Raw genomic sequence first — 15531 nt, 5'->3', positions numbered from 1 at the left:
GAATAGTTTTTAAAAAGAAAAGGATTAAACTTCCTTGTATATGGAAAATCCAGTACCACATGTACTGTCCTAAGCGGGGCCTCTTCCCAGTTTGCTCATTAACCTTGCAGAACCACTACAAACACGGAGAGGCTGTGGCCGTTCCTCATGCCTCTGTCCCTCCCGCCTGTGCGTCCCATTCCTCTACCACAAGGGCAGTGCTGGCCAGCCACACTGTCCTCAGAAAGAAGGCGCCACAGCCTGGACAGCGCGGGCCAGCTGAATTTCTGAATGGATTTTTAAAACCTGAAATAGGAGGAAAGTGGCAGAAATAAAAGTTTTCTGAAAAGGCAATTTTTCTTTTGTGAGAAAGAGAAAACAGGTCTTGGAAGTCTCTGAGACCTGTAGGACTGGGAGTACAGTTTAGGATATTCACAATCAAGTAAAGAAAAATACATCTTGAAATGGACAGGCTGGGCCAAACGGAGGTGAGAACTTAGGTGCAGGATGTCGAGTGAGAGCTGGCGCTGAGAAAGCATCAGAGGGACCAGCCGGGCCTCTAAAGGAGCTGCTGCAAACAGTGATGGTCAGGAGCAAGCAGTGTTGCTGTAACTGAGAAAAGTACCCAGGTGATGTGAGCAGGGTGATAATGGCAAATGCTGGGGTCTCTCCCACCGTAGTAGTGGGGAAGCCACAGTGTTCTTAAATGTCCTATACGGGTGCAGGCCATACATCTATTTTGAAAAGGCCACAATACAGCTGGGAGCACCAAAACAGGTGCCTCAGGCCATGCAAGAAGTCAGAAGGAGGTGTAAGACCTAGAGTGAGCTCTAGTGAGAAGGAGATGAAAGAAAAAAAATTCTATGGTGTATTCACTCATTAAAAACTGAACTGTTTTGAACACCAAAGTTGATATTTTCATTGCCATAATGAAAAAAATAGTTCAGAGCTAAGGTTAGGTCAACTATTATAAAGATAGTTATATGTTTTCTTTTGGATTCTTAAAACTAAAATATTAAAGCTCCAACAATACCTTGTCCTTAGCTCAAGTTAGGAACAGTTAAATGATCTGCTCAGACTTCTGGGTGAATAATTTTGACTTGACTCAAATATCTATTTCAAAGGAAGTAAACGGTTGCCATGGGTTACAATTCAAGTGTTTCTGTGTCAACGAAGCTTTCTTAATCAGCTGTTGGTATTAATAATTAAAATTGGATTATGACATACATGTGTTTCCTAGGACACGCCGGCTCTCAAATAAAGACCACCATACATATAAGTTCATTTTCACCTCAAACACACTGAAATAAGTATTGTCACCTACAGCTGCCAAATGAGCTATGTCAGTAATCTCTCTCTTAAAGACATTTAGATACTTAAGAATTTCATATTAACTAAAAAAATTTATTGATATTTCATACTTTTCTAGGTATGTATATATGTATTTATGTATATACTTATTCACTTGGTACAGGGTCTCACTACACAGCTTGGACTCTTAGTCACCTTCACGTCTCAGCCTCCCCAGTGCTGAGATTACAAGCATGTGCCACTCCTGATTTCGGCGGGTGGCATGGTGACCCTGGTTCTGGGGCTGGCATGGCATGTGGTATCAGGGATCAAATCTAGGTCCTTGCATTTTCCAGGCAGTGCTTAGACAGCCAAGCTATCTCCCCAGCCAAAAATATCCTTAATCTTATACCATGTACATACTAAGCAGCAAATCAGATATTTCTGCATGAAGATGTAAGTAAAATAATATATATTACAACCTTAAGGCTAACTTCTAACATACTAGTTATTTAGCTGCTTCTTCAGGTGATCATAAACAGGCTTCATGATGAAAATTAGTCAGCTTAGTTAAAATAAATCAAGTATGTCTTGGGAACTATGCTGCTCATGTAAACACACAAAAATAGAAAAACTCACCCTTTCTTTACTCGGGCAAAATCAAATGCCATCTGTCTGTAAGAAAAGGCCTTTTCATTCAAATATCTACTATAGCGCCTTATGAAGGTAGACATGTCATAGCCTGAGAAAGAGGAGGGAAAAAATGGATAAAATACTTCAGTCACCTTTTGCATAGCCCTATTTTTCTTCTAACCCTTCAAACGTATACATTTCTAGGATAAGGTCAACAAGTGTATCTGCAGGGTTCATTTAAAATTCTCCTTCTATGAGAAAATGCGTTTGGCATGAGACACCTCCTGCTACTCCTTGTACAGCAACTCTTTTCTAATTATCATGAGTAGTTCCAGTTTCAAATGAAAATCTGTGTCACACACAGCAACAGCCACCCGGCGGCAGGCTGTTCGCGGGGTGTGATCACCCTACATGTAACAGACGACCAGCAAACACGACGGATGAACAAGTGACTCAAATTCTATTAATTCAGAAGAAAAATTTCTGTAATACTGGAATCATTTAAGATTTGAAGGGCATCTTGATCATTTCCTCACCTTCCTAAACAGTGAGACTAGCATACCCACTGTTACTTTTAAAAGTGAACACTGAAAATGTGAATACCATTTAATGTTTCATACGCTGAGTCTAGAGGTATCAGTGAAATGATTTTGGATTAATAACCATCCATTAAAACATAAGGTATTAGCAAAAATATGTACATAAATGCACAAAAGTTTTCATATTCTCACCATGAGATCCACTTTTGTCCAAAAAATTGCTGAGATTGAACAGTGTATTTCTAGAGGCCAAATACTGAATAAATCTCTGAAAAACAAAAGTTAGAATTAAATACTCCTATTTTCAAATCATACTTTTAAATTATTGCTGACATTGAAGGGAAATTTTTATAAATTTTTATTGCAATCTCTTCTATTTAGTTATAAAGATTTCTATTTTGCTGAATTCCCCAGGAAGGAGGCAAAACTCAGACTAATTTTTAATTAGAATTAAACTGTATCAGCTTTTTTTTTTTTTTTTTTTTTTTTTTTTAGGTACTGGGAATTGAACTCAGGACCCTGTACTTGCCAGGCAAGTGCTTATTCTACTGAGCTATCTTCCCAGGCCCTGAGCTTTTATTTCTGTATGTAAGAAAAACTATATTCAATATGATTCAGTAAATATTCCACATAAAAATAATTTTATCAATACTTTTAATGTATTTTGGTACAGCATGTACAGGGTCTCACTGCACAGATCGGACTCATCCTGATCCTCCTGTTTTCAGCCTCCTAAGCGCTGGATTACAGGCGCTCGCCACCACACCCGAGGCTCATCTGCTGTCTCAGTGCGCCCCGGGGGCAGGGCCAGCATGACATGTTGGGGGTTGCATCCTGTACCCACGCCTTCCTAAGTAGGCACCTTAGTCTGCTGAGCTATCTGGCTGGCCCTATCAATGCTCTTCAAAATGAAATATTTATGAAAGCAATTTTCATTCAGAGGCATGAAGAACATTTCCTATGGAAAAATGACTTTAGGGTTCCTTTCCTCTAACACTTTTATTAACAGGTTGATTATATGGCACATGTTTTACGCGTTTTATTATATCTATGTATGTTTTAGGCATCAGTAATGTGTAATACTTCTATATCTCTAAGACAAAAACTAAAAATTTATTTTAAAAGATACCTAAACAAAGGATGAAAATTATACTGCAGCTGATTTTGAATTGCAGATTTCTTTTTTTTCTCCTGCTTAGTGAAAGTCAGAAGAGCCCCACGTCATCGCCACATTCTTCCATGCACACCTCCATTACCCCAGTTACATTCACTTAGCTTACCTCGTTTCCATGCACCATGAGATGATGTGTTGTCACTAGTGCTTTAAATACCACCACCCAGCTACTGTTGGTTGCCCGCTCAAACAGTGTGTCCGCCATCTGAGGGATATTAACGTTGGTCTCGTTGGTAGCCTGGATCAGATCTGGGAAAACAGGAGATACGGAAGTAACCGCCACTTGCAAAATTTCACTCAAAGCTTCACTTCACACTTTAAACATTTAATCCTCTTTTCTTTACAGTGGCTTCCAAATTACTCTGGTGAGTGCTCATCTAAAAAAAAATTCAACCGCAATATTTTTACATATTTATATACCAAATAATTTACACAATGTATTGATTTGTTCTTGACTTTATTTTCTTCAATCAGTTCTCTTCTGTGTTCTTTTCTGAATTTTGTTTGTTGATGCTGATACTGTTTTTTGAAATCATAAAATCCAGATCTAAACCTCATGTTAATCTTTGATACTGATCCAAGCACAATTCCACAAACACATAGACACTTATACACCATTTGAAGGAAAATACATAAATGTACCTTTGGAACATGATTAAAAAGCCTAACTTTCTTGGATTTTAACTTGCAAGAGTGCCAATAAATACGTTTGTGCGTGACAGAACGAGTGCAAACAATGAGAGAGTCCCATTAAATAAAGCTAAACTGAACATCATGCATACATTAAACTATCACGATTTGAGCTGAACTCAGAAGAGAGCAAACATTTAAAATGTGTTCCCTGTCCACCTGCATATGAATGAGGTGCAGGTATAGGGTGTGGCACAAACACAGTCAACAGAAGGTGCTCAGGGTTCATTCACAAAGTGCTTAGTGTCAGACAGCTAGCTCAGCTAATGGTCATGTGCTCAGGAACAGAGGCTGCGCCACGCTGGGCAGTACAGACTTGAGCGCTTCTCACAGTGCAGGCTGACCTCTTCAGGACAGCAGATGCTGCAGGCTACACCTAACCTAGAGAGCCATGGGTGCCACACGAGCTATTCGGACATCTAATGCAGCAAAGGCAGAGACAAAACCATCACTTCCTTCCTCATTCAAAGCCCCCCCCCCCATAATCATTAAGCGGTACATCTGCTTTCTGCATTTCCCTATGTCACAATCAATGGTTTAAAAAGTGACAATCCATTACCGAAAGAGCTCTTACCAAGTAGGCATAAAAAAATCAGTAAGTTCTGAATTAAAAAAAAAAAAACTAGACTGATTTCTTACTTTATTTCAAATTTCAGCCATCGTCCCCCTCCCCCCACCAACACATTTCCCCAAGAATGTCCTCTACTGCAATCCTGTTCATCCTTCAGGAAAGCTTTCCTGGGGGCCTTCTCAAATGCAGCCCCATGTGCCCTCCCTCTGCTGTGAAACCAGGGCTGTGCTGTTCCTGCTGGCTGCTCACGCGAGACGGGCTCCCACCACACCAAAGCTGGCTGAAGGTGGACCCGGCCACTCACACCAAAGCCTGTTTCTTGTGCAACGCTTCAGACTCCTGGGCAGAATGCATGCTGTGGAGCAACACGTACAAGACACAGTTTTTTGTAAGAGAAAAAATCACTATAATACCCTGTTCTGAAACATCATCATGAGGCTGTTGTATATCTGAAATTCTGGGTTAGTCAAAAGTGTTTCTATTCATTCATCTATTCACTCGGCTTTGGAGATACAGAGAAGAATGGAGACAGATATTCTTCTGATGAACTCATGAGCATTCATTTCATTAGATCTTCTTTTCAACTTTTATGTTTTATCAGTCCTTGTTTATAGCACACCGTGATTCCATTCCTCGCGGGGAGTCGGTGCACGTACCTACAATGCCTTCTTTTCTTATTCCCCTTTATTCCCCTTCCCTCCCTCCATCTCTTAGTCCTTACATTTACAAAAAATCTCTGCTTCTGTCTCCTTATTATCCATCTTTTATTTGGGGCTTCTCAGTGAGAGAAGCCACTCGATATTTAAGCTGAGTGTCTGACTTCACTTACTGTCATGGTCTCTAGATGCATCCAGTTTCCTACAAGTGACTCATTTATCCTCAGATCTTCACTCTATGTGCTCAATTCTTTTTTTTTTTTTTTTTTTTTTTCGGTGCCAGGGATTGCGCTTGCCAGGTAAGTGCTTATTCTGCTGAGCTATCTCTCTGGTCAATTCTTTTTTGATACAGAGTCTCACTATGTTGTTCAGTGTAGAGGAAATATATATGCTCACATAACAGGGGAATCTTATAGGAGATCAGTAAATTAAGGCAAATGACAGACTAAAAAATCTAAGTTCAGAGCCCAGCTCAGCGCCGGTCAGATGTGTAATTCTGGGCAAATCATTTCACTCAGGCATTCATATTTGAAATGGGGGTAATAATTACTGCCTTTCAGAACATTTTATGGGCTGCAAATGTCTGAACAGAGTAGGTAGAATCTAGAGTATAATGGGGTTATGAGGAAAGAACGCACGCAGATAGAAAGCTGAGAGGGAGTGGAGCACAAAGGCATTTTTGACAGATGGGAAAGTGCTGATGCTTTCAGGGGTCCGCGTCCCCGAGCGAGCGCGGTGGTGGTCTGAGGACTGGGTCTGTGTGGCCGGGTGACGAGTGGGACTTACACTGCGGAATGAAGGCCCAGCCAGCAAGCTGGCTCAGACACTAAAGAGTCTGGGTTTTATCCTATGGACGAAAGAAAGTCCCTTTTAGTGACTTCTAAATATTACCTGCCAAGTACAATAAAGGCAAAGACACGGAACCATCACCATTACCCGGAAACGGCTGGTGAGAGAAAGCAAAGCAGGAGGCTGGACAGTGCGGCTGGAATCAAGAGATGACCCAAAGCCGCACCACTGAACACGCACCGAGGATCGGCGGAGACAAAGGAAGAAGCAGAAACACACCAAGAACCGTTGAGAAGATCTGCAGGCAGGCAAGCACACGCCAGAGGCAAAGAGAAAAAGAAATGGCGAACAATTCCAGACTCCTGCTCTGGGGTGTCAGTAATGCCATTTACTGAAATTGGAGGAGAGCTGGTTTAAAGAGAGAAGCAAACTGTCTTAGAAATCATAAAATGGAAAGAGCGGTTAGAGATTCAAACTGAGATGTCTGGCGGAGGACTGAAAATGGGTTTTAAAGCTCTCGAGAGACATTGGGCCTAGAGAGAAAGTTGAGAGTAATACAGAATTAAACAGAAATTGAGACTATGCATTTCGAAGAGGCAATGCGAGTATTATTCAAGGAAAAATGAGAATTGCAGGTGTACATAAGAATCAAAGTTAGGAAAGTTCATCATTTAAGATACAGATGCAAGGGAAGTGAGTGTAAGGAAAAGTATAGGGAGTTCCAGGAAAGTGAAGCAGTGGCACCAATTAAGAACTCCAAAAATTTCGAGAAACAATTAGTGGCTGCAAGGGTCAAGTCTACAGCAGGTCCCAGTAAGCCAGATTGTAAGAGCAGAATATGTGAGTAGAGATTGCTACAACATTTGGCAGGGAGGGTCCAAAGCTCAGGCTCACTGGACATAAGGAATAAATGGGCAAAGGAAAGGCTTTTTACTGTTAAAAAAAAAGGGGGGGGGGAACATTTAAACATTTTTGAGCTCAGGAAAGTGCCTAAAAGAGGTGATGTTGACAATAGAAGTAGACATAACTTATCGGAAAACTGAGGGGTTAGATGAGCTCCACATTCCAGGGCTCAGGGCTCAGGTGCCAAGCCAAGGTTACTCTCAGAGGGAGAGTCACACGCTATTCTTCTGAGAAGAATGTGTTGATGAAGCAGAAAAATGTATTAATTTCCTTACATCTTAAACTTAATCTTTTTGAGAGATTGGTTCTGCTATGTTGCTCAGACTGTGGGCAACTCCCAGGCTCAAGGGATTCTCCTGCTTCAGCCTTATGAATAGCTAGGAGTACTGGCGTGTGCCTGGCTATTATACTTACCTTTTTACTGTTCTATGTCAGGGATTGACAAACTACAGCCTTGTGGGAAAATCTGCCTTGATTTCTATTTTTGTAAAATTTTACTGGAACAGAGCCATGTTGCTGTCCAAGGCTGAGTTCATACTACGACAAGGTAGCAGAACAATTGTTAATACTCGGCTCAAGCTCAATTCAGTGATCCACAAAGCCTAAAGTACTGGGCTTTGACAGAGAGGTGAATGGGCCTTCATAGAGAAGGTCTGCTGACTGCATCTAAAAAGAATTGGTGACACTTAACAAAGACCAGTGGCCATCTCAAGAGAAGGTAATTGTGTGACTGAACCATTGTGTGAAGTATTTTGTTTCCCTGGACCAAGATTTTAACTTGAAAAAACCGCTTGACAGACTTTCAATTATGATGATTTAGAGATGGTATTGAACAGCAGTTACTTTCTCAGAAATAAGGAAAGTCAGCTTGTATCTTTAAAAAAAAAAAATTGACAGTACTGGTTGCCAATGACAGAATTTGATCTTTTATATGAAAACTAGAATTTTCACACATTCTGCCACATAGGCTTGACAGCTTTGTCATTTATGCTGACTTCTCTGATACTACTGGTGGCATTCATGAATGCAATTTATTCATAATTATGTAATGTATTGTATCAACATTTAAAAGATGTGAATATTTCCTAAATGACTAGTGCATAATGTTAGTAAAAGATCCATTTAAAGTTCAAAGAAAAAAAAGCACAAGGCAGACCAATAAACTTTAATATAACGTAAGTGTTGAGATTTAACACATCAATTTAATTTAAGAAACTACTACTTGGAAGTTGTGTAGTAACAAAGAAAAACATGCAAAAGTTTCTTTTAAAAAGGCTATTTAAGGGGCTGGTGAGATGGCTCAGTGGTCTAAAGCACCTACTTAGCTTACAAGCTAAGCTAAGCAAAGCACAGGGACCGTGGTTCAATCCCCCAGCACCACATGCCAGCCAGTCCCGCCCCCTGGTGGGCTGAGCTGGCCACACACACACACACACACACACACAAATAAAAATTTTTAAAAAAAGGCTATTTAAAAGAGTCTTTATTTTCCCGCTACATATCTTTATGAAGCCAAATTTTATTTATATACCTCAAATAAAATAATATATCCCAACAGATGTAATACAGAAATAGGTATGAACATCAGTTTTCTACTGGGTAAGACATTAAAGAGATTTGTGAAAATATAAAATACTACTTTCTTCCTATTTTTTACATCTGGAATAATATCATCTATAAAACTTTACTTGTGTTAACAAGTCAATAGATTTAGTATCCTTATTTAAAGGAATATTCTTATTTCCTGTGTTTTTTAACCTTTCAATTATTATTTCTTCTTTTGAGTTCTTACATTAGGAAGACTATATGATATTTACACATTTGGGTCTGGTTTACTTCACTTATGAGTATATCTTCAAGTGGCATCCACTAAATATAAAGGCTTCGAGTTTATCATTCTTTATAGCTGAGTAATACTCCATTGTGTAAAAATACCGCATCTTTTTCATCCATTCCTCATGTGACGGGCATCTTGGTTGTTTCCCAGATTTGGCTGTCACAAATTGTGCTGCAATGAACATGGGTGCACATATATTATTATGATACGACGTTTTCAGTTCCTCCAGGAAAGTTCCCAGTAGGGGAGTTGCTGGTTTGAAAGGGATTTCCAGTCCTAGTTTTTTGTGGCGTCTTCACACTGATTTCCATAATGGTTGCACCAGTCTACATTCCCACCAGCAGCGGAGAAGGGTTCCTTTTTCCCCACAGCCTCTCCAGTATTTGTTGTTGGGTGATTTCTTTATGACAGCCATTCTTTCTGGGGTGAGATGGCATCTTATTTCCTGTTTTAATTTCTAAGACAGTAAATACCTCCCATAAACAAAAACTCTCCGAAGGACACCTGAAGGAGCTCACAGTTACTACACGAAGGACTCCTGAAGCCAGTTTGACAGCTGCTGTTTTCATATACACCTAGACAGAGAATTTCCCAGTTGTAAGGTAGGCACATCTTTAATCTTAAAATGGTTTTATAAAAGTGATCCCACGCATTTATGTTCTCGCTAGTAGATTTTGTTTGTATTGTCCCACTTCCTCACCAAATAAACTGGTTTCTATTTTGAGAATTTTTTAAAACATTAAACAAAAACTGGGCCTTGGAGGTAGCTCATCGGACTAAGTGCCTACCTAGGCAAGGGCAAGGACCCATGTTTGGTCCCAGGCACCACATGCCACAACAACTCTGCCCTGGGCACCCTGAGCTGGCCAATCAGACAGGGCGTGGTGGCACACACTTGTAATCCCAACACTGGGGAGGCTGAAAACAGGAGGATCACTACCAGTTAAGCTGTGTAGTGAGACCCTGAACAAAATACATAAAATTAAAAAAAAAAGTTAAACAAAAAACTATAGCTACAAACATGGAGGAAAAAGATGCTTGAAAACTGAGTACAAATATTCTACATCTGTCATGTTTTAAGTCCTTAGAATTCAAAGTTTTAGTTGAACTTTGGAAGATATAGCCGGTAACTTTTTGACAGCTAAGAAAATAGCTTTACTAAAATATAGCTTACACAGAAATAGTGCATGTTTAAAGTAAACTACTGAATAAGCTTAGACAAAGATGAGTTTATAAAATTATCACCAAAATCAAAATAATGAACACACTCACCACACCCAATGGTTCCTCATTCTTCTAGTCCTTCTTGCCTGCCCCTTCCTAGTCTCCTTCCTACCTGAGCTTTAGCAGCTACAAGTTTTCTGTCAGTACAAATTACTTTGCGATTTCTAAAGTTTACATGAGGAGAAATCTGTTTGCTCTGGTGAGGAAGAGGTCTGGTCTCTTTCATTCAACATCATTATTTCGAGATTCATTGTTACTGCACGTGTCAACAGTTTATACCTTCCTATGCCTGAGGTGTATTCTACTAACACGCGTGCCAACGCCACTCATTCTCTTACCCCGTAATAAACACGGGGGATTTCAGTTTTGGCTGTTATACACAGAGTTGATGTGTGCACTTATACAGAGTCATTTGCATGTAAATATACATATTCATTATTATCCCGTGAGTTATTGCCTAGGAATATCCTGAGTTATTTTGGGGTTAAACTATTGCCAAAATGTTTACACCACCTTACGTTCCCGCCAGCACTATGCATGCACGCTGCAATTGCTGCACATCTTTCCCAAGACTATGTCTTTTTAAATTTTCTTTGTGTCTGACAGGTAAATTGTAATATATTATAAGGTTTTTCTTTGCATTTCCCTAATGACTAATGATGTTATTTAATACACATTTATTTAGTTTTTGAGATATTTCAAATAGGAGAGTAAAATATTGTTAGTCCATCTTGCCCCAAAGTGTAAGTTTCTCTTTTTGTTTTAAGCAATTGAAAAATTTATCTTAGAAAACCTGAATGGGATTAAAAAAAAAAAAATTTAAATGGGAAAACAACTTAACTTTTAGGAGTTGTAAGTAATTGTTACTGGATAGATAGCTCAGCAGACTAAAGCACCTGCTTAGGCAGACGCAGGGACTGGGGTTTGAGCCCCGGCCTGAAGTGCCGGGCCCGCCCCCGGGGCATGCCGAGACGGCGATGGAGACTGGGCATGGTGGTGCGCGCCTGTAATTCCAGAGTTGGGGAGGCTGAAACAGGAGGATCACTACGATCCGGATCTGCGCCATGAGCCCCTGTAGCCCCTGTACTAAATAACATAAAAAAAGTAATCGTTACTAATTTAAGGAAGTAGGAACAAACCGAAATGTCTTTCAAAATCTACTTCTAGTACTATGTAAGACCACTTAAACTATGTGAAAATTAGCTCACGACAGGGCCCTTGTTACCTCTTGCTTGGACTGCTGTATAATCTCATCTCTGGATCACCTCAAGCATGACTGGACAGAGCTGAAGAAAAAGCGCCGGAGTATGCTTCTGATCGGAGTTCCTGGGGCCTCCTGCTGCCCCCTGAACTAGACGCGAATACCTCCAGTACGCATCTGGTACCTTATACTTACACCTTCAGAACAAGGCCTTTACTTATACCTTAAGTGTAAGGTTCATACATTATACTTTACTGTGAGAACAGGCCTTTCATTAGAAGACTCCAGTACATTCCTAATCTTTACTTTGCCAAACATTGTGTTTCAACAAAATTATTCTGATCCCTCTTCATGCTACTCTCCCTGCCTAGACAGACCAATGACGGCAAAACTTCCAGAGACCGGTGCCCAAACTTCAACCCAAAACCCACTTCTCTATTGCGAAGTGCAAACACTGCAATTAAACCCAATGCCTGGCAGCTCGGGCGATGCTGGGGTGGCCTGGCGCAAGCTCGACAGAGAGGGCTCTGCGGGTCTGCCCTAGCACGTGGGCCACGGGCACACCCCACTGGCTCGAAGGGCTCCACCATCACCCTGCTGCCATCTTACTTCCGAGGGTCAGTCTCAAATATGATGCGCTCTACCATGTCTTTTCTCTGCCTTCAAGTTGAGAAGAGGCTCACACCCGCTCTCCCACAGCGCACAATGAAGGACACTGGACTGGGAGAAGGGACCCAGCTCACCCCAGCCCGCTGCGCAAGGACAGGTGAGGCTGCTCACTGTTCTTGACTAACAATGAGGATAACACTACCCCTTACAGGACAGACACTGTCACATGGGATAATCCATACTTTATACACCTCTGTTGTGGTCTTTATTAAACACATATACAGCTGCGAGTTTACATATGCCCACCGTCCACTGGAGCTCCAGGCCCAACAGGTAAGAATAAGGTCATATCTGCATCTTTTCATCTTTGGTACCTAACATAGCCCTAGAGGCAGAAAAAAGTACTTAATAATTTGAGATGGCTGTTACTGATTCATATATGTTTCAATATAAAATAATTTTATGCTAAAATTAATGGTAGATATTAGAGGCCAATTTGTTTCAATAACTCTTACTGGATACAACTGAATCAACAAATTAGGCTTAGCTACTTTCTATTCCATTATTATATGTACTGTTATTTAGTAAAGCACCCTCTATTCCATTTAATAATTTCTTATCAAGTTTAATACTATGAGTCTGTCATGATGCTATACACCCATCTTGGTTACTTTTCTCTCCTTGCTGAGACAAAATACCCGCCGCCCCGAATTAAGAAAGCCCAGGTTTATTTAGTTCACAGTGTGTGGAGCTTTCGGTCCATCATCAGCTGGCTCCAAGGCAGGGTGGCACGTGGCACAGGGGCAGGGCTTCAAGGTGGCACAAGGCAGCAAAAACAATAAAAGCAAAAGCGAGGGAGAAGCAGCCTCTTTTCCTCCCTTATACTGTAAGCTCCCTGCCTTGGGGTGGGTGTAGCACTCACACAATCCCCCGGCCCTTCTCTTGCACAGAATGAGGTTGCTTACAAAGTAAGCACTCTGGCCCCCTGCTGAGTAGCTGAAACTTCTTCTCAAATTGATATAACCTACGAGCCATTATGGCACCAAAATCCAATGACAGGTTAATACGTAAATTTTAAACAGTCCTATCACAGAGTAGACCAGATTATTTGTCACATGAGCTAACACATAAGCAAAATTACTGACTCTGGTTCCTTTAAATTTGTTCCTTCCCTCTCTCCCTCCCATCTGGTATGCACCAGGTGGTTACGGATGTTTAACATTCACTTATTGAAATGCTAACCTGCAATGTATAGTGCCAGGGGCTGGTGCCTTGGGGAGTGACTGGTCCAGGAGGGTGGAGGGCTCATGAAAGGAACTGGCACCCTCAGAAAACAGAATTGAGGGAACTCTTGTTGTAGCTAGGTATGATCAGTGTCTTCTGGGCCAACTGAGAAAACATTTTTTTCTTCTTGTCATGTCATGAAGAGATGTACATTAAACAAAATAGAAATATGGCTCCGCTCCTTCAGTGAACGTGTGGGACAAGCATGCTATCCCACGGCAAGCCCAAGACAGGAGGACAGACTTCAAGAAGCTGATGTGAGCAAAAGGTCAATAGAAAGCCAGGTGCTTCGAAGCTGCTATTCGGACCCTATAACCACCTGACTGCCAACTTCTTTTTGAGGAGGACTGCAGATAATTTGATCAAGTCTTTAGTATGGAGACAGAAGGTAAAACGGAAAAGATCACATTTAGAAGACTACTGCAGTTTTTCCACGTAGACAGAAGACATAACAATGCAAAATAATTTTATAAATTTTCATTTAGAAGTTCTGAGGCAACACTGAGGTGGGGGCTGGAGAATACTCAGAACAAGGCACCTTCACTTCCCCAAAGAAGGGAGGCTGAGGAGAGGTCCTGGAGGGCCGGGCCCATTCCTGGGGGCTGAGCTGGTGGAGTTCTCCTAGGCAAAATGAAGTCACCTAGTGAGGACTCAGGCGGGGTGAAGCCTGAGGCCTGAGCAGAAGGTGCTTAAAGCTACACAGAAAACAGCAAAGGGAGGGACAGCAAGGCCCTCAGGAGATGATCATTAGCAGGAGGTGACAGGGCGAGATGGGGTAAGAAATAAGCATTTCGTAGCTTAAGAGATATAGGCGAGCAGCTTGTAAATGTGCCACTAAGACTTATTTTCAGAACTTACCTGCCGGTATCTTTTCTTAAATTTTTCTTTAAGTAGAAAGATACAAAATGAGGGCATTAGAAATTTCTCACTTATTTTACTCAATAAAATTGATTAATTTAGTTGCATACATGTGATCTTTAGTGCCACCTATTTTATAAAATACTTAGGTAACTTCTTTTATCTAAAATGTACCACACAAATTTTCTTTTATGCTGTTTGTTTCTAGTAGAATTTTGGCAGATTCAAAATTAGGAGATGTAATAGCTAACACAGTTATTGAGTAAAGGTCTTAGAGCCGAACCAGATCCAGTTGAATCACTTTATGTTATTTAATAACTGTGTGACTCTGAGCAAAGTGGCCTCCTGAATCTCCATTTTTCACTACTAGGATGGGAACAGTAACAGTGCCTATCTGGCACCTGTTTTATTAAAGTAGGTAAAGTAAGCAAAGTGGCACAGAGCTCAATACACTGTCAGGGTTACGTGCATACACATCTACATAGACACACGGGCTGCCCAATCAGAATTACAATCACCTATCGGCTATCAAGATTCATCATCTGGCATCCAATTTACTGTTACCAATTAACAAGTATTTACAGGATGCCTGCTACATGCCAGGCACTGATTTATCAGCTAGAGAAAGAACAGTGAGCGCTGCTTTCTTAGAACTTAGATTCTAACGCAGGACATAGACAAACCAGATGCACAATGTCAGCAGAGATAAACAGAATGATAAGAATTTTGAAAAGGGATGAATGGCTCGGTAGATGGCTATCTAGACAGGCAGACAAACGGACAGGCCATGCTGTTGTAGATTGGGTGATCAGAAAAGGCCTCTCCAAGGAAATGACACTCGAAGAGACCTAAGCGCACAGAGAGACTCAGCCATTCAATCATCTTGGGAAGATACGTTCCAGGCAGAGGACACGGTAAGTGCCAAGCCCCTGGAGTGAAGATGTGTCTGGCAGGTTCAAGACAAAACAGTAGCTAGCCAGGGGTGGTGGTGCACTCATGTAATCCTAGCACCTAGAAGCTGAGGCAGGAGGATCCATATTCGGAATACGCAGTGAATTCAAGGCCAGCCTGAACTACATGGTGAAACCCTGTTTGTGGGGGTGAAGTGTGGCAAATAAAGCCAGCATGACTGGAGAAGCGCAAGAAGGGAAGTGGAGCATGGAGAATTCACCAGGTTCCTGACACTCGTGTATATGAGCAACAGGAAAGATTTCTTATCTCATTTCCAGCGTTAGAGGGTTTTGGTCAGGGAGTGATGCGACACACTTTTATTTTGAAGAGTCACCATGGCAGC

General features: G+C 41.2%; 1 protein-coding gene across 3 annotated transcripts in view; it reads right to left on the bottom strand.

The window, feature by feature from the left end:
- Positions 1-15531, bottom strand: part of Snap91 (synaptosome associated protein 91) — a 137393-nt gene that overhangs the window by 81042 nt on the left and 40820 nt on the right. For all 3 annotated transcript variants that reach the window (XM_023711957.1, XM_023711956.1, XM_023711958.1), the window contains 3 exons: positions 3722-3864; positions 2634-2709; positions 1909-2011 (listed from right to left, as the gene is read on the bottom strand). In XM_023711957.1, the coding sequence (XP_023567725.1) occupies positions 1909-2011; positions 2634-2709; positions 3722-3864 (322 nt within the window). The remainder of the gene's footprint in view (positions 1-1908; positions 2012-2633; positions 2710-3721; positions 3865-15531) is intronic.

Source organism: Octodon degus, unplaced genomic scaffold, assembly GCF_000260255.1.
Source record: "Octodon degus isolate 3935 unplaced genomic scaffold, OctDeg1.0 scaffold00022, whole genome shotgun sequence".
NCBI lineage: Eukaryota > Metazoa > Chordata > Mammalia > Rodentia > Octodontidae > Octodon > Octodon degus.
This window is presented reverse-complemented; position numbering and strand designations above follow the sequence as displayed.